This window comes from Capricornis sumatraensis, chromosome 17 (assembly GCF_032405125.1).
Source record: "Capricornis sumatraensis isolate serow.1 chromosome 17, serow.2, whole genome shotgun sequence".
Classification (NCBI taxonomy): Eukaryota; Metazoa; Chordata; class Mammalia; order Artiodactyla; family Bovidae; genus Capricornis; species Capricornis sumatraensis.
In genome coordinates, this window is record NC_091085.1 from 60161603 (window position 1) to 60188519 (window position 26917).

Below are 26917 nucleotides of genomic sequence, written 5' to 3' on the forward strand. Positions count from 1 at the left end.
GACTTGCATACTTTAAAAGGGCGAATTATGCGATCTGTGATATAGCTCAATAAAGTTGTTTAAAAGGGGGAAAAATACAGAGTTCCCTGGTGGTCTAGTGGTTAGGAGTCTGTGTTTTCACTGCATGGTCAGAGGAGATCACGCAAGCCACGTGGCATGGTGAAAAATAGTAATAATGATAAAAGGAGGGACCTCCCTGGTGGTCCAGTAAGAATCCACCTTCCAATGTAGGGGATGTGGGTTTGATCCCTGCATTGGATGTGGCTTGGGGAACTAAGATCCCACATGCCTTGGGACAACTAAGCCTGTGCTCCAACTACTGAGCACACGGGCCACAACTAAGACCTGATGCAACCAAATAAATAAATAAACATTTTTTTTTAATATTTAAATTTTACTTCAATTTTTTCATAAATTAAAACTAAAAGCCAATCTAAACAGATATTAAAGATATCTCCAAACACAGTCTCAATAGTTATATATATATATATATATATATATAGTTATATATATATATATATATATATATATTTTTAATAGGGCTTCCCTGGTGGCTCAGAGAGTAAAAATCTGCCTGTTTGGAGATATCTTTTTATTTTCTTTTTTTTTTTTTTTTTTCTATTTAATTAAATAAAAAAAAAATGAAAGTCATCCCCATGCACCAACCCCAAGCATGCTGTATCCTGATGCAACCAAATAAATAAATAAACATTTTTTAAAAAAGAAAAATAATACAGAGGTGAAGCAACGGCAAAGACAAGTAACAAGGCAAATAACATCAGTATTTTTGAAAATATATTTTTCACTATGATTATGATCTATTCTTTTATCATCCTTAAACCAGTCAAGATGACAACATGCTTGTAAAAAAAATTCTAACACTGGAGACGCAAAGGATGGAAGTAAAGTGCGCTGTCATTCCTCATCCTGCAGCAATAACCAATGGTCGATGTCCTGACTTGCAGGATTTCTTCCTCATTTGCAGTAAGAGGCACATGTCAAAACAGAATGTGGGGTCTGAGGCCAGCCTGCTGTGGTGCAGACCCCGGCCCTGCCCTCAGTAGCTCAGTGGCTGTGCGGGCTTCCTCCTCCCCCGAGGCCTTCCTTTCCCTGTTGGTGAACGGAGATGATGAAAGCATTCCTTGCTGTGAGGACTGGACGCCAGGGAGGCTGGCGTGGTGCTTGGTGCCCAGCAAGCGCTCAAGCGAGGAGAGCTGGTCGGCTGCTGCCACTGTCGGTGTTATTACACTATGACCAGCTGTGTTCTCTTTCAGTAGCTGCACAGCACTTCAGGATTTCTTTCTCTAGATGCTGTGAGTGCGGCAGACAGAAGTCCTGTCCTGATCTCTGTGGGGAGGCACAGCGCTCCCTGGTGTGGGGTTCTCAGTGGACCAGGAAGGCCTCTCCACAACACTGATTATTGCTGCGGGATGAGGAATGATGGTGCATCGCTCCTCTCGCCTTCAGGATGGAAACGCCTCCTGGTATTTATGTCTCAGAGCAAACCCAGCACACCAAGGACGTCTCTTCAAAGGGCGCATTCCCGAACTCCCCTGGGGTCTTCGTCAGAGCTACCCATGACCCTTTGCTCAGATTTCTCCTCCCTGTAGAGGGGCCACTGTACCACTTGGCTATGCTCCCTCCATCCCAGCTGGGACCGTGGTTTAGCCACAAAGATTAGTGCACAAGGCTTTGGGAGGATTTGTTCGTTTATCTTTCTGGGTTTTGTTCTGAATACAAAAGCAATACAAGCTACTGCCTGTAGTTAACAAAAATTAAATTCTTCAGAAATGCATGTAAGATGCTCCCCTCTCCCTGGCAATTTACAACCAAACCATCTATTAAGGAGGGTGGATGCAACTAAATGGGAAGTTTTGTCGTTTGTAGACCCTGGCTGTGGGCTTATGCTGCAGATTTGGAAATACAAGCCAAGAGTTGAGTTGGCATGGCCAGCAGAGGCAGAGGAAGGGTGCTGCTCGGAGAGGGAAGAGGGGAGCTAGGAAGCCCCCCGGGAGTGGTCATCAGGACTGGGAAGAAGGTCTAATTAGCAGGGGTTTTGGAGGGGGCGTGGTTTATTTTTCACTCTTTGGCTGCTCCACTCAGCATGTGGGATCTTAGTTCCCTGACCAAGGATTGAACTCTTGCACCGCCCCCACCCCACCCCCCATCACCCGCATTGGAAGCACAGAGTCTTAACCACTGGAGTGCCAGGGAAGTACTAATAAGCAGTTTTAGGGAAACTGCTGTGAAATGTGGTTACGCTTGAAACTTTCTGGTGATTCCCAGTTTTTCAGGAAAGTTGTCTTGCATGGATTAGGCTTTCTGCTTTTGTGGAAACGGAGGAAGGAGCTGAGTGTCGGGTCTGGAATGACCTGGAGTCTGCACACACACATGAGGGAGGGGCTGCGAGCCCAGGAGAGCAAGAGTCCCCAGGGCAGCCCCAAACTCTGATGGACCAGGGCCAGATTCCAGCTGGTACTGGAGGCCCCAGCTGACAGAAAGTGATGCACAGAAATTAAGGTTTAGAAGCTCTTATGAGTTCCATGCCTCAGAAGTCAGTGTCACTAAGCGTCTGGAACAAGTTCTTTCAGTTTTTCTAGGTGTATACGAGATCTACGTGTTATTGTTAATGAAGGGAGGCCATGCTTTGCATACTGTTTTGCAACTTGCCTTTTGTCCTTCAGTAACAAAACCAGCACATTCTTTCTGAGTTAAGAATCACAGGTCGGCTTCCCTGGCGGTCCAGTGGTTAAGAATCCGCCTGCCAATACAGGGGACCCGGGTTCCATCCATGCACCACAACTCCTGAGCCTGTGCTCTGCAACAAGAGAAGCCGCTAAAGGGAGAAGCCTGCTCATCGCAACTAGAGAGCAGCCCCTGCTCACCGCAATGAGAGAAAGCCCGCATGCAGTAATGAAAACCCAGCACAGCCAAAAATAAATAAATTTTTAAAAAAAAGAATCATAGGTCAGTTTCACTGTTCAGTAACTACTAAGTATAGGTGTGTCTGGCTTGATTTACCCCATCTCCTGTCAACAGACATTAAGGTTCTTTTAATTTTTCATTATTATAAACTATCCTGCAGTAGTTGTAGCTCAGATGGTAAAGAATCTGCCTGCAATGCAGGAGACCTGGGTTTGATCCCTGGGTCAGGAAGATCCTCTGGAGAAGGGAATGGCAATCCACTCCAGTGTTCTTGCCTGGAGAATCACATGGATAGAGGAGCCTGGCAGGCTACAGTTCGTGGGGTCGCAAAGTGTCGGACACGACTGAGCGACTAACCCATTGCAGTAGTTGTATGTCACTGTTACCCTTGCCTGAATTTTTCTGTAGGATACATTCCTCAAAGTAGAATTGCTGGATCCAAAATGAGCATATTTAAAAAGCTAAGCGATTATTTATTTCGTCTCCAAATTCTCCTAAACAAGGCTAAAGTTGCAGAATATACCAAATACTTATTAATTACTCTGAGATCAAATCATGAAGTCAGGGATTCTATCTTCCTCATTGTCTTTGCAGTCAAACATGACTGGTGAGCATCATTCAATTATTCATTTATTCATTCAACCAAGATTTGCTGAGCATCCACCATGTGAGCTCCTGTTGGGCCCATGCCTTTCTGCCAGGATCGGCCTTAATTGGCCTAAGAGGTCACACTGCTGTAAAATCACTGTGAAAACATCAAGAATGTATAACGCTCGGAAAGCTAAATAGGAACATAGCCACAAGGGACCAGGGAACACACGTGGCATGAAGCGTGGGCCGAGCCCAACAAGATATTCCAAAGACCCGGAAGAGGAAAGAATACACCTATAAAGATGGAAGACAAAACTTTCTCATGGGACTTCCCCGGTAGTCCTCTGGGCAAACTAAGCCTGCACGCCATGACCACTGAGCCCACGTGCCTCAACTAGAGAGAAGCCGACGCAACCAGAAAAACACTTTCTTGCATGTGAAATCAGCTATACAGACTTGTGAAGGAACCCTAACTTAGGAACCCAAACCTAAGTTTGAGCTCCTTATACAACATCATAAACACTGCAGACCTTTCTTTTGAAAAATGAAGATTTGTAGGAGCAACCCACCCCCACCTCTTTGGCTGTGTTCTGCAGAAGACGGGTGGGGTTAGGGATCCTTTAGGGAGGGTTATAGTCTTGTATAATTTGGCTTCAGTTTGCCACACTGATTAGATACATATTCCAAGGCAGTTTAAATGACATAAAGAAAAATATAAATAATATCTAGCCTTGGGCGGGGTTGGGGGTTGTTAGTTTGAAACTCTAAGTCTTTCATGTAACCAAGTGCTACAATATTCTATGAGCTGGGCCTACTTCTTCATGGAAATTCTCGGGGGAGGGGGAGCAGCTGCATCTCAGTAGGAAATGTTTCATGAACCAGGGTAAAGCCTGGGTCTAAAAGTTTCAAAGCCCCCAAAACATTTTTTATTAAAATTGCTATAAATCTGATGAGAACAAGAGATCAAAAAGTTCTCCCCGAGGAGCTTCAGCAATAAACGCGCTCCTCAGTGAACACATCTGGATCGGGGGCCTTCAGAGAACATGTCCAGAGAGTAAACGTGTTTTCTAAGTGGATGAAAAACCCTGGAGTCCAGGGGATTTATGAAGACACTGGGGCACTGGAACCCCTTTTGTGGCAGCCAGGGTGGGGAACTCATGCAAGAGCCAGCGACAAGCCAGCAGTGACCATTTTCATCTATTTTTGTTTCTATGTGGGTAAATGATATTCAGGATCACTTTGCAACATTTGTGGCAGGCTGACCTTTTTTTCCTGGTACTTTTTTTGTGGGGAGGTGGGCACACCATGAGGCTTGTGGGAACTTAGTTCCCTGACCACGGATAGAAGCCCAGGCTCTCTCTCTTGGTGGGAGGGGGGTTCATGTTTGGGAACGCATGTAAGAATTAAAGATTTTAAAATTAAAAAAAAAAAAAAAAGAAGAAGCCCAGGCTCTCAGCAGCAAAAGTGCGGAGTCCTAACGTAACTGGGCCACCCGGGAATTCCCTCTGGGTACTTACTACTCATCAGAAAAAATTTCGATAGGTGATTAAGCTTTATTATTTTTGCCCAAAGGTAGGACAATGGAGTGAGCCTTCAGTGATTACACTTCTTACTTCCAGAGTAAGCAGAAAAACCACAGTCACTCTGTGCCACCCTTGAGCACTTTGCGTGGCAGGTGGGTGACAGTCACAGAGGTTAAACATCCAGAATTCACTTCTTGACAAAACAGTACTGCAGAGGACACATTTACTTGAGCCCAGGGTTTAAAATCAAGAATCCTGAGTGGCAGGGACCTCGCTGGTGGTCCAGTAGTTAAGAGAGTCCACCTGCCAATGCAGGGGACATGGGTTTGATCCCTGATCCAGGAGGATCCCACATGCCGTGGAGCAACTGAGCCCATACATGTCACAAGTACTGCACCAGTGCTCTAGAACTTGCGAGCTGCAAATACTGAGCCCACGTGGAGTAAATACTGAAGCCCATGTACCCTAGGGCCCGTGCTCCTCAATAAGAGAAGTGTACGCACCGCAACTAGAAAAAAGCCTGCACACAGCCACGAAGACCCAGAACAGTCAAAACTAAGTAAATAAATTAAAACTTATATATATATATATATATATATATATATATATATATGAATCTGCCTTGCAGGTTTGATCCCTGGTCAGGGAACTAGATCCCACATGCTGCAACTAAAAGTTCTCATGAAGCAAATAAAGATCCCTTATGCCACAACTAAGACCCTATGCAGTCCAACACATAAATAAATGTTTTTTAAAAAATAATAATAAGCAAACAGAAGAAGGAGGAGAAAAAAATTTTTTTTGAAAAGGAAAATCCAGATCCTTAGGTTCCATGGAGATTCTGATTGGCTAGATCTGGGATGGGGCCAGGGACTCTGATTTTTTAGTAAATGCTCCAGGTGATTCTATTGAACTTGCCAGCTTCAGAAAATAGGGTTCTAGGCAATACACTTCAGGAACACAGCTCTTAAAAAACACTTTTATGTGGGTTGCACAAACTTTCTGGATAGTTTCCATTTCTGGCCACATACTTCTACAAAACGCACACTGGTCAAAAGACTTTAAAGGAGCTTAAAAGAGTCTCAGGTGTTTTTAAGGTGCTCATTCAAGACCCAACTTAGGTTTACAGGCTCTGAAAGTTCATTTCTCCAGACTCTATGTGGAGAATAAAAGCCATGTTCTAGTCACACTTGGAGAAGTAAAAAAAGAGGTGACTCTGGGGAGGCCACTGAGGCCAAGGGAAATGACCAGGGTCATAGCTCACATCACTAAACTGTGCTCAGACACCTAAGGTGAACATCAAGTCTCAGCTGGGTTTCAGGAGTTATGTGTGATTAAGGGTGAGCCGTAAAAGGCTACATTTCTAGAAAACTATTTGGCAACCGGGCCTTAAAGTTCTGATCTGGTAATTCTGGTAATATTATCTGATCTGGTAATTCTAGTTCTAGGACTTTGACTGAGGAAAACAATCAAAGAAGTACAGAAACCATATGCAGAGATATTCATCATAGCCATGTCTCTGACAGCCTAAATACTTCACACAACCTATGTGTCATCAACTGAGGAATAGATCAACTGAATATATGGACTTAAGAAAGCATGTTGTCTATAGCAGACCAAAAAGCTTATGCACAGGAGAAGAGATGACTGACAAAATGAAAAAGCAACCTATGGAATGGGAGAGAATATTTCCAAACCACACATCCGATAAGGGGTTGACACCTAAAATACATAAGGAACTCACAACCAATAGCAAAAAAACCAAGTAACCCATTTTAAAAATAGGCAGAAGACCCAAGGGGATATCTTTCTAAAGAAGATATTCAAATGATCAACAAGTACATGAAAAGATGCTCACATCACTAACCATTAGGAAAATGCAAATCAGAAGCACAATGAGTTATCACCTTGTATCTGTCAGAATGGCTTTTATCAAAAAAAAAGAAAACCAATGCTCACAAGGATGTGAAGTTAAATGGGAGTTCTTGTGCATTGTTGGTGGGAATGCATAAAGAAAATATGGGCTGTGTCTGTGTGCATGATGGAACATTACTGGGATATTATCCAGCCATAAAGAAGAGGGAATTCTTGCCATTTATGACAATGTGGATGGACCTTGAGGGCATTATGCTGAGTGAAATGTCAAACAGAGGAAGACAAATACCGTATGATCTCAAGTTGTATGCAAAATCTGAAAAAATAAAACTAAATCAAACTCATAGAAACAGAAGACAGATTGGCAGTTGCCAGGGGAAGAAGGTAGAGAGTAGGAGAAATGGGTGAAAAATGGTTAAAGGATATAAACTCCCAGGTATAAACAAGTCCTGGGTTAGAAGGTACTCCAGTTAACAATACAAAGGACTTCCCTGGTGGTCCAGTGGTTAAGAATCCACCTTCAATGCAGAGGACATGGTTTCAACCCTGGTCAGGGAGCCAGATCCCACATGCTGCAACTAAACACCCCACATGCCACTAAGACCCAGAGAAGCCAAATAAATAGGGAAGTAAATTAAAAAAAAAAACAACAGCGCTGTATATTTGAAAGCTGCTAAAATAATAGATTTTAAAGTTCTCAACATACACAAAAGATTGTAACTCTTCAAGGTGATGGATGTGATATGTTAATTAACTGAGTGGTGGTGATCATTTTATAACATGTATGTATATAAAATCACTACACTGAATACTTTAAACGAACACTATATCAATCAGATCTTCATAAAGCCAGGGGTACAAAAACACATTATCAAGTAATTTTCACCACGTGCTCACAAAACAAGAGTTCCTGAGAATGCTGCTGTGCACACACACGTGCACACATACTCTGTAGAATGTTGAGACATGTGGCTTCCCTGGGGGCTCAGACGGTAAAGAACCCGCCAGCAATGTGGGAGACCTGGGTTCAATCCCTGGGTTGGGAAGATCCCCTGGAGGAGGGCATGGCCACCTACTCCGGTATTCTTGCCTGGAGAATCCCCATGGACAGAGGAGCCTGGTGGGCTGCAATCCATGGGGTAGAAAAGAGTCAGACACGACTGAGTAACTAAGCATGCATGCATTTGTTGATATACACCTACATACACCATACAACAACAATTCTTTGTTTAAAAATTTATACATCTATATCCAAACAGAAAACAATAGATAGAAGTCCACCAAAATGTTAATAATGACTACCTCTGAATCATTTCTCTTTTCTTCTTTACAGTTCTATTTTCTAAATCAAAGTTATAAAATTAAGCTATAACCTTTAAAAATCAAGTTTTCAGAGAACTGTTAATGAAATGGGAAATGTGTATGACAATACCAAGTGAAAATATAGGATGAAAGTATATATCCAATGTGGTACCCATTTGTTTTTAAACATTATGTATACATGCATTATATATATAAATCAATCCAGGAAGATACCAATAACTGAAGTCTCCATGTAGAGGAATTACAAGGAATTATGTTCATTTCACTTGTGTATCTTTCCCAAACTTTCTACAATGAGAATGTGTTAGCATTTTAAGTCAGAAAGAAAACCCAGTCAATTGCGTTTTTTTTTTTTTGGCTGTTCCTTGTGGCATGCAGGATCTTAGTTCCCCGGATGATGGAACTCAAGCCCCCTGCAGTGGCAGTGTAGAGTCTTAACCACTGGACTGCCAGGGATATTCCAATCAGTTGCATTTTAAGCCACAGTTTCCATGAGGAACACTTCCTCTGGTCATTGTTGGGAGTCCCTTGCATTTAGGGGTGAGCTGTGAGGTGCCAAGGAAGTGCTGTATCTCCTGAGCTCCATCCCCAGCCTGGGATGAGTAGCCACCTCAAGGGCAGCCCATTCACACAGGCCAGGTGAACTGCAGCTACACAGGGAAATGATCACAACAGTGAACATCTACTGAGATCTTTCTATGCAGCCTACTCTGTGCCAAGCGCTGTGCAGGCATCACCTCCCTGAATCCCATGAGGCTGGTCCTCATGCATCGAGGGGCCTTCTGTCTAATTCCAAAAAGGTGGTGCTAGTCGTAAAGAACCCGCCTGCCAATGCAGGAGGAGGTAAGAGACACAAGCTGGATCCCTGGATCGGTAAGATCCCCTGGAGGAGGGCATGGCAACCCACTCCAGTATTCTTGCCTGGAGAATCCCCATGGACAGAGAAGCCTGGCAGGCTACAGTCTATGGGGTTGCAGAGAGTCGGACGCGACTGAAGCGACTTAGCAGGCATGCATGCTCTCACCAACCACATCAAACTCTGGCAAGGAATCCGCCTGACAGGGGTATCTTTACGGTAAGTCTGTTTCTAAGCAATGCCTCAGCTATGCCCAGAACCTCCTTTCTGATCCATTTATGTAAGAATGGTGTTAGATTTTTACTTTGGCCTATGATGACGGCTCCCTGAGGTCGTTTTTTTATAAATAACACATCCTGCCTGCGCTTGTTTTCCCTCTACCTACCTCTCCTTCCGATGGGTAAAAGCCAATTGCTCTCATGACAAAAGGAAGCTCCGACAGGCAGATGTGTTCCGACACCTTTCTGGTCTCCATTGTATCGATACCTTGACTACGGAGCTGAGAATAGTAAAAATAGTCTTCCAGCTCCTACGTGGAAATAAAGTGGAAACACAACATGCATTTCTGGCTTCAGTCTGAACCAGCCATTAAGACTTGAAGGGCATTTTCTAGAAAGTACATTTTGAGCTCAGTGGGGAAAAGAGCTTTGGGAAAAATTTTAAAAAGCAAGAAGGTTAACCCCAGGCACATTTGTTTTACAAACTTAACTAGATGTTACGGGGAAGTGTTTATTCTGAGGACAATTACCCTGTAGAATTTTCCTTCCCTGCCACCAGACACCAGACCGTAGAACGGGGTCAGGTCTTCGCCCCCGAGAGAAACCGCCGCCTCCAGGGCACTAGAACAATAAAAGAAACATCGCTATTAGAGAGCACTCAGGCGGGAACATGATGGCCCACAAGTCCTGCAGGCTGCAGTCCTGAAGGGTATTACAGTGCGGATACAACTAGGGTCTCTGTAAACTTGCTAAGCAAATTCCCTCCAATATGAAGCTGCATATGGAAAATTCAATTTTAAGTGTGGAACCCGGTGGGTCGGGGCCCCCGTCTTAAAGATGGTGATACTCTCTTTGGGATGACAGGACAGGCGCCTGGCAATCTGTCTGCAGTCTTTGGGGAAATCCTCTGGAGGGAGAGGAGGGTCCCCATGTGCTGAGCCCATGGACCGCCCCCAGCAGAGCGGCCGTGCTGTAACCTTAGATCTGCGTGTGACCAGAGCCAGGGGAATGGGATGTGGCACCAGTGGACGGCCAGCGCTAATTGCTTCCATAAAAACTCAGGAGGCCACAAGGGACCCACGCTGGTCAGATAAAAATAACCCTCTGCTCTCTAACACAGGGTCAGATGTTTCCAAAAATAGGCCCTTTAAGTTGTAAGAAAACCTACTTTTTATGTGAGGCTGACTCTGTCTCATACAAAATGCTAATAATATAAAATCATTTTAATAATCCACTGACTGGATTTCTGCTCATCAGACCACTAGCTTATTTGGAGGATGATTAAGACACACTTTGTAGAGACTATGGTGGGGAAGTGGTTAAGTATACTGAATCTGGAGTGAAAGGGACATGCCTGTGAGCCCTGGCTCTGCCTCCAGAGAGCAGGGTGATCATGGGCAAGTGACTTTACTACTCGGGGCCTCAGTTTCCTATTCTGAAAAATGGGAATAATTACAGGGTCTGCCTCACGAGACAGTTGTGAAAATTAAAGTGAATGCACATAAAGAATTGGACACGAAGCCCTTTGTTTTTCTCCTATGATGAATCTTTGTTGAGGTGTGGAATTGAATCAGGAAGATAGCATATGAATCCACAGCCTCACCACCTAACTCCATGGCTGGGGCAGTCCCTGAGCCCCTTGGAGCGAGTTTCCAGACCTGTACAACAGGGTTGTCAACAGTCCTTATGTCGCCGGATAGCTGTGAGGATAAATCAGGCAATGCATAGAAAGCACGGGACCCAGGGCCTGGCCCAGGGTTATTAGTACTGTTGACCTGGGTCAACACCTCCACCGTTCCTGCAGGAGTCAGCCACCAAACAGTCCTCAGTTCTCAGTCAGGACCCCGCACAAGCCCCACCCAAGCAGGCTGCTGGTGGTCTGTGGAGCTGATGTACTCTCCAGGTGGGCCTGGGCTCCAGGTGGGCCTGAGGCCCATCTCCAGCTGGGCTCAGCCTTCACCCAACTCTTGGCTCTGACATTAGCTATCGAGGCAGGAGTCTGGCTAAGAGGGTGCCTGCTCTGAGGCTCCCAGGCCAGCCTCAAGCCCAATCCCAACCGGCACTGTGGGCAGAGAGGCCACGGTTAGCCGCGTGGTTCTGAAGCAGGGCCAGTTTAAAGGCCCGATGTGACATGGAGGAGCCTATCACTACCAGGAAAGCCCCAGGGAACAGGCTCACAGAGCTCTGGATCCTATGGGAGCAGCCCTCCGCTGGTCAGAGCTGCAACATGCTCCTGGCTCCGCCACTGTCAGCTGACGGGAGAGCCAGCGGGACTGACTGGGCTTGTTCCACCAGAGCTGTGGGATGAGCCTTCCCTCAGCTGTGCTGTGAAATCTAGGAACCATCAGAGGCCATGTTTCCACCGAGTGATGAAACCCGCCTCGGCAGAGTGACAGCGGGTTATGGCAGAGGCGAACAGAGAGCAAACGCCGAGGGTGGGCGGTCCTGGCTGCTGGGATCCTGAGATCCCAGGACAGGACTGGTCCTAACTTCCCATTTCTCCCTAAGTTGGGTTCTAACACTCGCCACAAAACAAGAGGTCATTGGGGAACAAGGTGGAGGCTCATTTACTGAGAATGCTTTTCCTACTGTGTGCCCAGGAATATAGTCAGTACTTTGGGGAATGATCCAAAGCCGGAGTAGCTGTGAGGCGGCAACCAACACAGAGCAGGTGCTCAGTAAAGGTTCCCTAGGGGAGGGTGTCGGGAAGGGGAGGGGAGAGGAGGGAGAGGGGGAGGGGGGAGAGGGGAGGGGAAGGGGGGAAGGGAAAGAGGGGGGAGGGGAGGGGGAGGAGATGGGGAGGGGAAAGGGAGCAGGGATAGCAATGATAGCCATCACTTAGTTCCCTAGTAGGGGAACTAAGATCCCACATGCCTTGAGGTGCAGCCAAATAAATATACTGCCAAGTGCAAAACGCAGGTGCAGATGGGTACATATAGCATGCAATATGAATATATATATTTATATTTGTATAAAGATATCATGGAGGGAGAATTCCCTGGCTGTCCAGTGATTAGGGCTTGGCACTTCCACTGCCTTGTTTGATCTCTGATAAGGGAACTAAGATCCTGCATGTCCCATACTGCAAAAAAAAAAAAAAGAGAGAGATAAAAAACAAACAAACAAATAAATCAGCTCTGAACACAGTGGTAATGTTCCCATTTTAACAGATGGAGAAACTGAGGCTCAAGGAAGGGAAGGGACTTGCCTCAGGTCAGCAAGTAGCAGGGGAGGTGGGATTTGAATCTGGGTCTTTCTGGCACTTGTCTGAGCAAGACAGCAGGATGCCAGGTGGGCGAGAGGTTGAGCACAAAAATGGGGGATTTAAAAACAGATTCCTGACAAGGAGAGAAAAAGGGTGGCCTGCCACCCAAGATAGGGGAAGGGAAAGTACGAGTCAGGGACTTGGGGAAAGATGAAGGGAAGGGGTCTCCCCGGGGAAGTCTGAGACGCTGCAATGATAATTCAGGGGCCTAGGAGTTTGTTGGTTAAGATGATGTGAACGTGACAGGATGTATCACCTTCATTTTACCCTACAACTCGCCATCAATAGACCTAGTAGGAAATTTCACTTGTTTACTTGTTTCGGGTTTTTACATTTCTTCCCATTAGTGAAGCACTGAACATATTAAAACACCAGAAGCAGTGATGAAGTGCTAATTAGTTTATAATGATCCTTTGTCCCCACAACAGATTAAATTGAAATTCTCGCAAGCCTGGATTCTGGCCATGTTCAGGAAAGCTACTGGAAAGCGAGTGCTCTTTTTTTTTTTAAATCTCTGCCATTCCAGATCTCAAGATGATTGAGATGAGGACAAAAATGGAAAAAAAAAAAAAAAAGGAGGATTCTGTCTTCCCACCAGGATGTCACTTGACCCCATCCATCCGGGTAACAGGCTATAGGTGTCAAAGGATTAAGCACCTCATGCTGGAGACGTGATGAGTAAGTTCTTTTCAAGGGGAGAGTTCACCTTCAGCTTCTAAATCCCCCAAATCTGCCCTTCTGGGTGAGAACAGAGGTGAAGGTCAGAGTTTCAACTGCAATCTGAAACCCCCTCGAGGTTCCAAAGCGGATTTACCTGGCTGGTCTTGCTTCTATTCACGTGAAGGGGAGAAGCTTCGATGTCTGCCACAGAAGAGGGATGTGCACTTGGCAGACGGTGGGGGTATACTTTCACTTTATGCTTTATTTAGCTTTGGCTGCGGTGGCTCTTTGTTGCCGTCGCGTGGGCTTTCTCTAGTTGCGGCGAGTTAGCGTCTCTTCTCGTGGAGCACCGGCTCTGCGGCTTCAGTAGTCGCAGCGCACGGGCTCAGCAGTTGGGGCACACGGGGCTTAGTTGCTCCACGGCATGCGGAATCTTTCCCGACCAGGGATCAAAACTGTGTCCCCTGCACTGGCGGGTAGATTCTTATCCACTGCGCCACCAGGGAAGCCTAGGGGGTATTCTTTTACCCAACAAACAAATTGGGTTTGTTCTTTTAGGAAGGTACCTTTCTCTGGGCTGTTTTTACCCAGCTCCTCACAGGACCCTGCCAGGAAGAGGGGCATAGAGAAGGTGGTCAGGAAAGAAACTGGCTCCGCCCTGTGGCTGTTCAATGAATTTGGAGAGATGAGAGGATTACTTTAGTGGTAATCCTTCTTTAAAAAAAAAAAAAAAAAAAACATTATTATTTTTTGGCCGCACTGTTCATCATGTAGGATCTTCGTTCCCCAGCCAGGGATTGAACCTACAGCCCCTGCGATGGAAGCATGCAGTCCTAACCACTGGGCAGCCAGGGGAGTTCCTAACCTTTTTTAATAAGAAAGATCCTGCACGCCTAACCAAATGCCTTTATAAGGAAGAAGAGATGAAAGGAAATCATTAATTTACTGTCGTTAGCTCAGTGGTGTGTGCTTTCCGTAAGGATCCTATAAAAGTCCCTATTGTTGTCCCCTTCTGCACCACCACCCCCCTCCATTGCACAGACAAGGAATCTAAAGATCTGAGATGCTAATCTCTGGGACCTAGGGTCCCACAGCCAGCAGACAGTAGTCTTCAGATTCAAATCCATGTGTCTCTGACCTCAAAGTCTGTGTCTCTCCTATGCCCGATCACGGAACTCTTCAGCCTCACCCTAGGCAGAAATTCGCAGCTCAGGGCAGGGTGAGAACACTGAAAATACACATTTCAGATAATACTCTTACTATTTCTGTAACACACAGTTTGGAGATTCGGGCTTGATCTCTCTAGCTGGTGTGGATTTTCAGGCGACACAGTGAGAAGTACTTTGGGGGAAACGGGCATGGGTTCAAGAGGTAGGATCACACGGCTTCGCCTGCAAACACCACGGGTCCCTGAGACAGGAGAATAACCTTCTGTCTGCCCCTTAATATGAACAAGTGTCTCGGGGAGCACCCTGAAGGCCATGCCTGAGTCTTGGCTGTCTTTATACCTGCAGGCCTAGCACAGTGCCCAGGATGTTGTAGGGTGTTTTTGTTTTCATTTTTTCTAATATTTATTTATTTGTCTGTACCGGGATAAGGGATCGTTTATTTTTTTTTAGTTGCAGCATTTAGGATCTTCAGTTGTAGCATATGAACTCTTAGCTGTAGCATGTGGGATCGATCTAGTTCCCTGACCAGGGATAGAACCCGGGCCCCCTGCATTGGGAGCATGGAGTCTCAGCCACTGGACCACCAGGGAAGTCCTGTCATAGGGGTTTAATACCTGTCTGCTGTTGCTGAGTGAAAAGGAGGAGTGTATATGTTTCACCGTCCTTAGGGGGCCAAGCTTCTCACCGCAGTACGCACCTTAAGTTGATTTCCCACTGCACCACTGACCGATCCTGGCCTCCTGCTGTGAAGGCATAGCAGCCATCATAGGAAAGGGCCATGCTGGCCACCCCGTTCGGGTGGCATATGAGGGCAGAGGTCTTATGTGGATTGCCATCAACTGGTAAGATCTGAAGTCCAACCTAGAAAGGAAGAAAAGTGAAGTTGCTCAGTCGTGTTCGACTCTTTGCGACCCCGTGGACTGTAGCCCACCAGGCTTCTCTGTCCGTGGGATTCTCCAGGCAAGAATAGAATACTGGAGTGGGTTGCCATTTCCTTCTCCAGGGGATCTTCCGGATCCAGGGATCGAACTCGGCTCTCCTGCATTGCGGGCAGACACTTTAACCCCTGAGCCACCAGGGAAGACAAGAAAGGAAGAAGTAACTAGATATTCAGACTAACATACCCAGGCCCCAGGCCAGACTTGGCACAGTCAGGTGTCAGCTCCAGATCTGTTTATGCGAAGGACCTGTGGGTCCGGAACTGCCTTCTCAGTGAGGGCTGCATTTCAAGCATTTCATATGGCTGGGGCTTCACATACACTGCGCCCTGCAGGGTGGCCCCTTGGGAGAGGGATGCCTGGTTCTACCAGGGACACAGAAAGGAAACTTCCCTCCTACCTTCATGGTCAGATGTCCAGGCTTTTCCAGGATAATTATGGCATTTTATGATCTTATACTTTTCCATATGGACTTGTAGATTTTTTTAAAAAATTATTTATTTTAGTCAATTTATTTATTTGGCTGTGCCAGGTCTTAGTTTCAGCATGCAGGATCCTTAGTCATGGCATGTGAACTCTTAGTCACTGCAAGTGGGATCTAAGTTCCCTCACCAGGGATCAAACCCAGGGCCCCTGAGTTGGGAGCTCACAGTCTTAGCCACTGGACCACCAGGGAAGTCCCTAGATTAAGTCATTAAATGTACAACTAAGTGTAACTAACTTGTCTTCATAAGAAAAGGAAAGGAAAGGAAAAATCCTTTGGTATACTTTGGGGAGTAGAGAAAACAAGGGAAGTCTCCTAAGAGTCGTCCTCACTCAATTATGGCAGTTTGCAGTGTGGAGCAGGATGAGAGTCTTGGGCTTGGGGAAAGCCAGTGTTCTTAAGTCTGGTAACACCTGTGGCTATTTCCCACTCCAGACACTCGGTCACCTTAGTGGGGCAGAGGGCAAACCACTGGCACCTTGTCTCTGTTAATAAACACCATATAGCGCTTCTGCAGTTCCAGAGTGGATTTCACTGGGAGGATTTGTATCTGCTCAATGGGAGATCCATAAACCGGCCCGAGGAGTGTCTTCCTGCAAGAGAAAAAAAAGAAACGCTTTCTAAATTCCACAAATCTGAACGCAGGTTTTATGACTTGTTCCCTTTCACGATCCCTCATACATTTTAAAGATCTTGTTTTTTTTTGTTTGTTTTTGATGTGGATCATTTTAAAAGTCTTTATTGAATTTGTTACACTATTGTTTCTGCTTTATGTTTTGGTAGTGAGACATGTGGGATTTTCACTCCTTGACGAGGGATTGAATCCGCATCCTCTGCAATGGAAGGCAAAGTCTTAACCACTGGACCATCAAGGAAGTCCACCCTCTATGTTTTAAATTTTGAGTTTCTTGTCACTTAACTAAGCCCATTGTCATAAAGACCTCACTCTCAACCGCTAATGGTGGCTGCAAATCAGGGGCAGCAGCTCTAGATGTTTCAGGGAAATTTTGCTTGTGAAGGATGCTCTTCTTGGCCAAGGCTCTGACTCTCCCCTTGACAGCTGAATGAAGGGAACATCATGCCTCGAGAATGCGTACACGAACAAGGGATGCAGAAAACGCTGCAAGGACGAGACGAGCATGGACAGGATGTGAGGAAACAGCCCCATCCTCCCGGGGTTGCCCAGGATCTTAGAGGGAGACCCTGTCTGGTGCCCAGACATCTGACAGCAGGCCTGAGAGCAACTCAAGGGTCCCCCCAAAACTCTGTGCATCACACTCTAATGAATTGCACCCTTACAGTCAGATTTCTGAATTTAGATTCTCTAACGGTAACTAGGAACCTGATCCGAGGTTAGTCTGCCAGAAGTGACCTCAAGCCTGGAGCTGGCTTTGCCCTGAAGCTGACAAAACCTGAGCTGCAGGACCCCTCCCTTATAAACGCACCTTCTGAGGCCTGGGAGGGGCCCTTGCCATTTTTAATTTATTTCTAATTATATATCTTTTTAATTAAAATTTTATATATATTTGTTTATAATTAATATTAACCAATTAATCTGGCTGCATCAGGTCCCAGCTAATGGGATCTTTGTTGCAGCGCACAGACTCTCTAATTGTGGTGTGCAGACTCAGTAGTTTCAGTGAGTATTTAGTCGCTCCCAAGCATGTGGAAGTGAAAGCGGAGAGTGAAAAAGTTGGCTTAAAGCTCAGCATTCAGAAAACTAAGATCATGGCATCTGGTCCCATCACTTCATGGGAAATAGATGGGGAAACAGTGGAAACAGTGGCTGATTTTATTTGGGGGGGCTCCAAAATCACTGCAGATGGTGATTGCAGCCAGGAAATTAAAAGACGCTTACTCCTTGGAAGGAAAGTTATGACCAACCTAGATAGCATATTAAAAAGCAGAGACATTACTTTGCCAACAAAGGTCCATCTAGTCAAGGTGATGGTTTTCCCAGTGGTCATGTATGGATGTGAGAGTTGGACTATAAAGAAAGCTGAGTGCAGAAGAATGGATGCTTTTGAACTGTGGTGTTGGAGAAGACTCTTGAGAGTCCCTTGGACTGCAAGGAGGGAGATCCAACCAGTCCATCCTAAAGGAGATCAGTCGTGGGTGTTCATTGGAAGGACTGATGTTGAAGCTGAAACTCCAATACTTTGGCCACCTGATGTGAAGAGCTGACTCATTTGAAAAGACCCTGATGCTGGCAAAGATTGAGGGCAGGAGGAGAAGGGGACAACAGAGGATGAGATGGTTGGATGGCATCACCGACTCAATGGACATGAGTTTGGGTAAACTCTGGGAGTTGGTGATGGACAGGGAGGCCTGGCGTGCTGCGGTTCATGGGGTCGCAAAGAGTCAGACACGACTGAGTGACTGAACTGAAGCATGTGAGATCTTAGTTTCCCGACCAGGGATCCAACCTGCATCCCTGCATTGGAAGGCAGATTCTTAACCACTGGACCACCAGGGAAGTCTTTACATCTCTTTTTTAATTAAAAAAAAAAATAGGACCCACAAATTCAAATACACTTCACATCCCACAAAACCTGAGTCTGCCCCTGAATAAGGCCAGCAGGTTTTTCATCTTCTATTTTAAGCCCCTTGTGGTTTGGATGTGTTTTCTCCCTGTATCTCCTGTACCCAGCCCATATCTGGCAGGGACAGGAGACACTCCTTGTACGACTTTCTTGAGCACCTCTCTGTGCCAGGCACTGTGACAGGGGCTCGGGACTCAGAAATGAGTGAGAGGTAGTTACTGCCATTGAGCTCACAGCCTTACAGGGACAACAGCTGTGGAAGCACCACAAGGGGAGAAGTGAGGGGACAAGCAAACACCTGGCATGGAGCCTACACTGGGGAAGGAGTGATAAGACATCTAGCAGAAGACATCTGAGTTTGCAAAGGCAGAAAAAAAATAGGGCAGTAACAGAAAAACAGGCAGTGGAAACAGGAGCTCAAACATATGGGATGTGGACTATTGCTTGAAACCTGCAGAAACGGTAAAGGGGAAAGGAGTTGGGGGAGGAGGGTGAAGGAAGGTAAGACCGAGATGGTGAGCACGGGCAAACTCTGAAGTTTGACTGTGACCGCTGGGCCGCAGGATGCAGGAGGGGCCAGGCTGGATGATCCACGATCAGGCTCATATACACAGAGAATTAGGGTGAAGTGTTAAAAATACTAAAATAACCAGATGATAGATAATGCATCAGCTAATTTTAAGTCATCTTTATCTAATCATTTGAGTAGGAACGTTTAAAGACCTTCCTCAGATATCACTGAGTAGGACTTCCCTGGTGGTCCCGTAGTAAGGACTCCATGCTCCTAATGCAGGGGCCCGGGTTCAGTCCCTGGTCAGGGAACTAGGATCCTGCATGCCATATGGTATGGCCAAGTAAAATAAAAACCAGCATTATTCAACGGGTAGATGTAAGGAAGAGGATGGTTAAGAGCACAGACTCTGGTAAGAATCCCAGCTCTGACCCTTAAAAATTAGGGGCAAGTTGTAGAGAAGCTAGAACCTTCATATATGGCTGGCAGGAAATGTGAAGTGGTGCAGCTGCTGTGGAAAACAGCGGGGCGGTTCCTCAAATGGTTCAGCATAGTTACCATATGATTCAGCAATTCCACCGCTAAGTCTGTATCCAAGAGAAATGAAACAGATGTCTACACAGAAACCTGTATACAAATGTTTGTAAGAGCCGAAGAGTAGAGACAATCCAATTGACAGCTTCTGGATGGACAGACAAAATGTGGTCTGTCTATACAATGGAATATTACTTAGCTGTTAAAAGGGATGAAGCACAGACACAGACTACAACATGTTTGAACTTTGAAAGCATGATGCGAAGAAGCCAGACCCCAGAAGTCACATATCATATGATTCTGTTTACATGAAGTATCCAGAACAGAAAAATCCATAGAGACAGAAAGTAGACTAGTAATTGCCAGGGACGGATAGTTGTGGTGGCGGGGGAAGGCGGTCGGAGGGAAAGAAAGGGAATGGGGAATGACGGCTAGTGGGTTTGGGATATCTCATTAGCGGGTAATGACAATGCTCTTGAATGGAATAGTGATTATGGTTACACAACCTTGTAAATACAGTAAAAAGCCACTGAAAATGGTAGATATCACAGTATATGAATTCCAGCTTAAATTATAAATAAGCAAAAGGAAAAAAGTTAAGCCATTCAACCCCTCTGGGCCTCAGGTTCCTCACTGGTAAAAAAGGGATCATGACAGTATTTACTCCATAAGACTACAGTCAGCATTAAACAAGTTAATATATATATAAAGCATTCAGTACAGTTCAGGAGATAGTAGGGTACTCAGCTGGACACGACTGAAGCAACTTAGCAGCAGCAGCACATAGTAGGAGCTATGTAACTGCTACATAGTATTGCTGAATTTCTAACAATTTCATAAAATTAATGTCTTTTTCTTCTGATGGAAAACATTTTACATATTCATTGTGAAAATTTTCAAATATTTAGACAGAAAGAAAAATCTACCCATAACTCTACATGACTACACCCTTTATTCCAAGATAATCATGGGTAATAATTTGCTGTATACAACTTTATATATATTCTAGACTACTTAGTTATAATTTTAGATGAAAAAATATAAGTTACATAAATATAATTTTATATGAAAATATATTCATGCTTCTTTGGTAATTTACTTTCTCTCATTTATGTCTTACAGATATTTCCATGTTACTATGCAGAGAGCTATCTTCTCTTTTTTCTTTTTCTAAAAGCAGCATCATGTTTCAGCATACTGACAAGCCATCATTTAACTAATCCCCTATTAATGGACATTTGGAGTGTTTCCACTTTTAAAAATATTTTCAAACAAGACATCCTTTTACTTATGTCTTGGCATCCTGTGTGAGTACTTCTGTGGGCTACATTCCTAGAAGTCAGAAGACAGGCTGTAATTTAATAGAGGGTAACAAATTGCTCTCCCAAAAGGTTGTCCCCATTTACACTACACCCCCCAACCCGGCCGCTAGCAGCCTGTTACAGTGTCTTACGACTTTGCCAACACTTGACGCTATCGATCATTTTTATCTTGGCTAATCTGATTTGTGAAAAATGAGGTCTTCTTTCCATTTGCATCTTTGATGTACTGGTAAGCATCTGTTCATAGGTTTATTGGCCTTTTTCTCTGAACTGCCTCTTCGTGTTCTTTCAAATATTTTTAAATGCATTTTAAAATTCTTTTGGATTTATCATCAAAAGGCAATTCCTTCCCAATTAAGTTGTGGTTACAGGGCTTTATTATTCCTACAGCTTAAAAGATGCTTTATGCCAGGGGTTTTACTTTGGAATGATGAGAATGTTTTAAAACTAGATGGAGGTAGGTGGTGAAAGGACTAAATACCACTGAATTGTTCACTTTACAATGGTTGGTTTTACGTCATGTGAATTTTACCTTAATAAACTATTTTTTAAGAAAGATGCTTTATACTAATTTCCAATTGCTCTTCAATGGCAGAAACACCTGATTTCATGGCTCTAAATGAAAGCATTAATTTGAAAAGATATACACACCCCTATATTTACTGCAGCATTACTTACAATAGCTAAGATGTGGAGGAAACCTACATGTCCATCAATAGATGAATGGATAAGAAGATGTAGTCCATATATCCAATGGAATATAAATCTTGTCATTTGTGATAACATGGGTGGACCTGAAGGGTATTACGCTTAGTGAAATAAGTCAGATAGAGACAGGTAAATACTGTATGATTTCAGTTATATATGGAAGCTAAAAAAAAACAAAACAAGTGAACAAATATAACAAAACAGGAACAGAGTTATAGAACAAACAGGTGGTTGCCAGAGGGGAGGAGGGTTGTGGGGGAGGAAAGAAATAGGAGAGGGAAATAAAGCGGTCCAAACTTCCAGTTACAAAATAAATGAGTCCCAGTTATGAAATGTACAATGCAGAGAATATAGTCAATAACTATGTAATATCTTAGTATGACAACATATTGTTGTGATCATCTTGAAATATATAGAAATAGGAATAAATGCATAGAATCAGTATGTTGTGTAACAAGAAATAATATAGTGTCCTAGGTCAGTTAGACTTCGAAAACAAACAAAGAAACTCATAGAAAAAGGGACCAGATTTGTGGTTATCAGAAGGCAGGGGTCGGGGGGAGGGGGAGTTGGATTAAGGCAGGCAAAAGCCACGAACTTTCAGTTGTAAGAAAAATAAGCACTAGGGGTGTAATGTATAACATGATAAATATAGTTAAGACTACTACATGTTACAGATGAGAGTTCTTAAGAGAATAAATCCTAAGAGTTCTCATAACAAGGAAAAAATGTTTTACTATTTCTTTAATTTTGTAGCTACAGGAGAGGATGGATGTTCACTAAACTTGCTGTAACAGCACTTCATGGTGTACGTAAGTCAAATCATTATGCTGTACACCTTAAACTCATATAGTGCTGTATGTCAATTATATCTCAATTAAACTGGAATAAAAAATAACAGCAACAATAAAGGCAATAGGTGGAAACATTCTTTAAAACAAGAAAGACGCTCTACACAAATTTCCCATTGATCTTCAATGGCAGAACCTCCTAACTGCTCAGCTTTGAGTTCTCATTACTAACTGTGAGGAGGAACTCCAAGTCTGGGCAGCGCCATCCCCCAGCCACCTGCTCAGCCAACTCAGAGCTTCTCAGAACTGGGCACATCTATGGGATATTCTTTTTTTTTTTTAATGTTTATTTATTTGGCTGTGCTGGTTCTTAATTGTGGCATGGGGGAATCTTCAGTTACAGCATGCAAGCTCTTCGTTGCAGCATGTGGGATCTAGTTCCCTGACTAGGGATCGAACTCGGGCCACTGCATTGGGCGCACAGAGTCTTAGCCACTGGACCACCAGGGAAGTCCCTATGAGATAGTTTTTATCCAAAAAGCTTGTGTCCATTAAAGATGATGTACAAAGATTCTGAAATCTTCCTAAAACTCCTTTTTACATATTTCTTTCAAATGTCTCCTTCCCGGTGTTTTAATAGCTTTTAAAAAAAATTGTGCTGTGTTTCTCTCCTGTCCCTGCCACATGACATGGCATGTCTCAGTCATTTTCCCATGGGCCCTTCTAAAAAGGGACATTAAAAACAAAAGACCCTGAGTGATCTTGGCCTTTTGAAGACCTGTCTTATCTGAGATACATTTCCAAAGGAGGGTCTTCCTCAAGCATGGGGCCAGCTGCTGGGGTGTTTTCCGACTTCCTCCTCCCAGGTGGGGTCGCCACAGCATCCTCACCTCTGTGAGGGCTGCATCGGGGACCAATGATGCCAAAGAGAGGACAGAGTCACAGGTGGGTTCAAGGGGCAAGTCCTGCCCTGACCAGCTCCGTGACCTTGGGCAAGTTTTGTTACCTGTCTGATCCACAGTGGCACGATCTTTTTGCAGGACTGCTGCAGATGAAATGGGATGATGAATGCAGGGCCCCGACGAAGGGGTCATGCACTGATCAGGAGGAGCAAACCCTGGACTCACAAGCCTAGCAGCACAAGAGGGCAACCACAGGTGTAGACGTATTTTGGGGTGGAGGTACCACTGCTCTAAGATGCTAAGCTTTGGATACCCTGGGCTTGGTCCTTTAACCTCTCCTCTAGCCACCTTTCCCCTCCTGAATCTTCTCTTGTCTCATGCTTTAAACCACCAAGTGTGCTGACCTCAAATATGGATCTCCAGCCCAACCTCTAACTTGAACGCCACTTCCCCCAGTAAAATGTAAATCTCAAAAAAAAAAAAAAAAAACAACCAAAAAAAACCCCACAAATCTCATGGTGACAGCAACATTGTTTTGTCTTCATTCCCATCTTCAGCACCTAGAACAGCACCTGGCTCAGGTAGGGGGCTCAGTAAACACTTACTGAGAGAACAAAGGGGGCTTCCCAGGTAGCGCTAGTGGTAAAGAACCCACCTGGGTCGGGAAGATCCCCTGGAGGAGGAAATGGCAAGCCATTCCAGTATTCTTGCCTGGAAAATCCCTTGGACAGAGGAGTCTGGAGGCCTACAGTCCACAGGGTGGGCTATAGTCCATATAGTGGGCTTGAGAGAAGAAAGAATGCTATCAAGTTGAACTTATAACTTCTTTAAGATAAGAACCAAGAATAAGTAAAATCAAACTGCTGGTAGTATTCAGGTGAAACCGCTTTTTTCCAGGAGAGAAAAATAGGAGATTCCATTGCACATGAGCAGCTTTTCTGGGGCCGCGGGGTCTGATTCCTTTGTTGAATCTCCATCTCCGAGCTCTGAGTACCCTATCCCTGTGAAGTGCTGGGCTCAGAAACAATGTTTCTGGGTTTGAATCCTGCCTCTGGCACCTCTTTTTTAAAACTTTTTTAGATGCTACCAATGCAGCTTATTATTTACTTATTAAAATTACTTTTGGCTACACGGCTCTTCACTGCTGCACACGGACTGCCCACTGTGGATGCGGGCTTCCCTAGTCGCAGCACACAGGCTCTAGAGCGCTGGGGCTCAGTAGTTGCGGTGCGCGGGCTTAGTTGCCCCACAGATGTAGGATCTTAGTCCCCCGAACAGGGATTGAACCCGCACCCCCTGCATTGGAAGGCGGATTCTTAACCACTGGATGGCCAGTGAAGTCCCTGCCTCTGGCACTTTCTAACCATGTGAACTTGGGCAAGGACAACTAACCTTATCTGTCTCTCAGTTTCCTACTTTGCAAAGTAAGAAGGGTTGTAATGGTAGGCAAGCTCTTTGCAGGTCCTTAAGGTGGGACTTGAAATAACCTGGGGACCGAGAAATTGATTTATGCACCATTTTGCGGGAAGCTCCCTGGCTTACCTGCACATTTTTGTGGTAGAATTAAAAAGCTTCACTTTGTAGCCACTGTTGCAAACGAGCAGGAAGAGTTCCTTGGTGAGTGGCGGATACCAGACCATACAGGTGGGATAGCTGCCCTGGTCGGTTCGGTGAATGTCCAGGACTGCCAGGTGGTCTTTGTAGCTCTTGCGTAGGTTATACTCAATCTACAGAGAAGCCCAGATGAACACACATGAGGACTGAGGTGAATGAAGTCAGTTAACAATCCTTTTCTCGGGGGAGACAGTATCAGGCCTTTTAAGAGGAGAATTGCCTGAACTTCTACACCTAATAAACTACCAATATGGAGTATCCATTATGAGCAAGATGATGCCATTTAATACAACTCCCCAGTGGTGCAGTCCTGCTATGCCCATTTTGCAGATGAGAAAACAGATGTTCAGAGAGACTCTGTGGTTTTCCCAAGGTCACACAGCCAAGGAGTGGTAGAGTGAGAATTCAAATCTAGGTCCAACTAACTCCAGAACCTGAACTCTTGTTAACTTTGTTGTCCTGCTTCACTTAGCATTATCGTGGTAACTTTCTGTGAGTAGGAACTAACTCATAGCTAAATCTCAGCTCTTGAAAGTCATACATTAGCAGCCTGCTGAATTTCACCCATAGGTAGGTTTTGGTGGACAGACCGGGATGGATGGAAGGAAGGAAGGATGGATAGATGATGGGTGAACGGAAGAATGGACAGAATAGGGACTTCGCTGGTGGTCCTCTGGCTAAGACCCTGAAGTCCTAATGCAGGGGGTCCGGCTTTCATCTCTGGTTGTGGGACTAGATCCCACATGCCACAGTGAAGACTGACAATCTCATGTGCTGCAACTAAGACCTGGCGCAGTCAAATAAATAAATAAAATTTTAAATATATATTTTTTAAAAAGAATGGATAGAAAAAAGGAAGTAAGGGGAGGAAAGAAAGGAAGTTAAGATGTATGCACAGATAAATCAACTGGTTTTGAATCCTTTGGGCTCAGTCATGTAATATCACATCTGCCGCGGTCACTGCCTTTACCTCTCGATCCTCTCTGGGTTGTCACATGGAGGTAACGGCCTGGCCCTGACCCCGAGACACGGGAATCGTGAGTGTTAGCTTCCAAATGTCCACTGAGAGGCAAAGGTGGCTGAGCTGTCCATGCTGTGGGGAGGACCACCTCCGCTCCACCAACATGCCATTTCCCAGGGCCCTCCTCACTCAGGACACGAGTCCCTGTGTGGTGTCAGAGCTGCATGAAAGCCAAGTGCCAACTCAGAATGGTTTTCGCTACTTCGTCATACATTCGTTTTCTGTTTTAAAAGACATTTATTTATTTAATTTATTCATTTGGCTGTGCCAGGTCTTAGATGCAGCATACTAGATCTTCACCTGCCAACTCGAACTCTTGAGTTGTGGCACGTGGGATCCAGTTCCCTGACCATGGATCAAACCTGGGCATTGGGAATGTGGAGTCTTAGCCACTGGACCAGCATGGAAGTCCCCATGTATTCGTCTTCTCCAACAAACACACATACTGGTTCTGTGCCAGACTCCAGGGAAATAACAAGAATGAGACACGGTCCTGAGGGCCAGGCAAAGGAAAGCAAAGGAGCTCACCAGGAGTCTGTCTCTGCCGAGGCTCAGCAGTCGGGGCTCGTTGTTGTCCAGATGAACCCCGAACAGGACTCTTCGAATGCTCTTGCGGTGAGAGCGAAGCCTTGCCAAGTATTCCCAGACCCTTTGTCCATGTTTGACTCTCACCACATAAACAGCCACAGTGAAACTGACATCCTGAGTATGCAGGAAAGAGCCGAAGTTACTCGTTTTTGATTTTGTAAGTTAAGAGTTATCACTGTGTTTTTCATGCTAACTTTGCTTTTAGAGAATTTTATCCAAAAAGAAAACCTCTGTCTATTGGAACAAGTGGTAAAATAATACCCATTTTTGCAGATGAGAAAAATCAGAGTTCAAAGAAGGTAGTGGCAGGCAGTGGGGTGGGGAGAGGGGTGGTGCGGTGGGCAGAGATGGTATTTGTCTAACATTATGGTCTTACTATCCTTGCTGGTCCCCATGTCATTCTCTGTTGGAAACTGAAATCCCTGCCTTTTCTGCCTTTGTCCTCCCTTCTCTTTATCCAGCTACACAAAATTTTAAAAGGTATGATTAAAAAATACATACATGATGGCTGAGAGCTAAACGGAGATCAGGCGGGAACAGCCTGAAGGGACACGGG

General features: G+C 44.9%; 1 protein-coding gene across 1 annotated transcript in view; it reads right to left on the bottom strand.

The window, feature by feature from the left end:
* Positions 1–26917, bottom strand: part of CFAP251 (cilia and flagella associated protein 251) — a 74690-nt gene that overhangs the window by 9587 nt on the left and 38186 nt on the right. The window contains exons 16-21 of the mRNA XM_068990020.1: positions 26302–26475; positions 24681–24865; positions 16306–16420; positions 15103–15266; positions 9842–9932; positions 9479–9622 (exon numbers count right to left, since the gene is read on the bottom strand). Of these exons, the coding sequence (XP_068846121.1) occupies positions 9479–9622; positions 9842–9932; positions 15103–15266; positions 16306–16420; positions 24681–24865; positions 26302–26475 (873 nt within the window). The remainder of the gene's footprint in view (positions 1–9478; positions 9623–9841; positions 9933–15102; positions 15267–16305; positions 16421–24680; positions 24866–26301; positions 26476–26917) is intronic.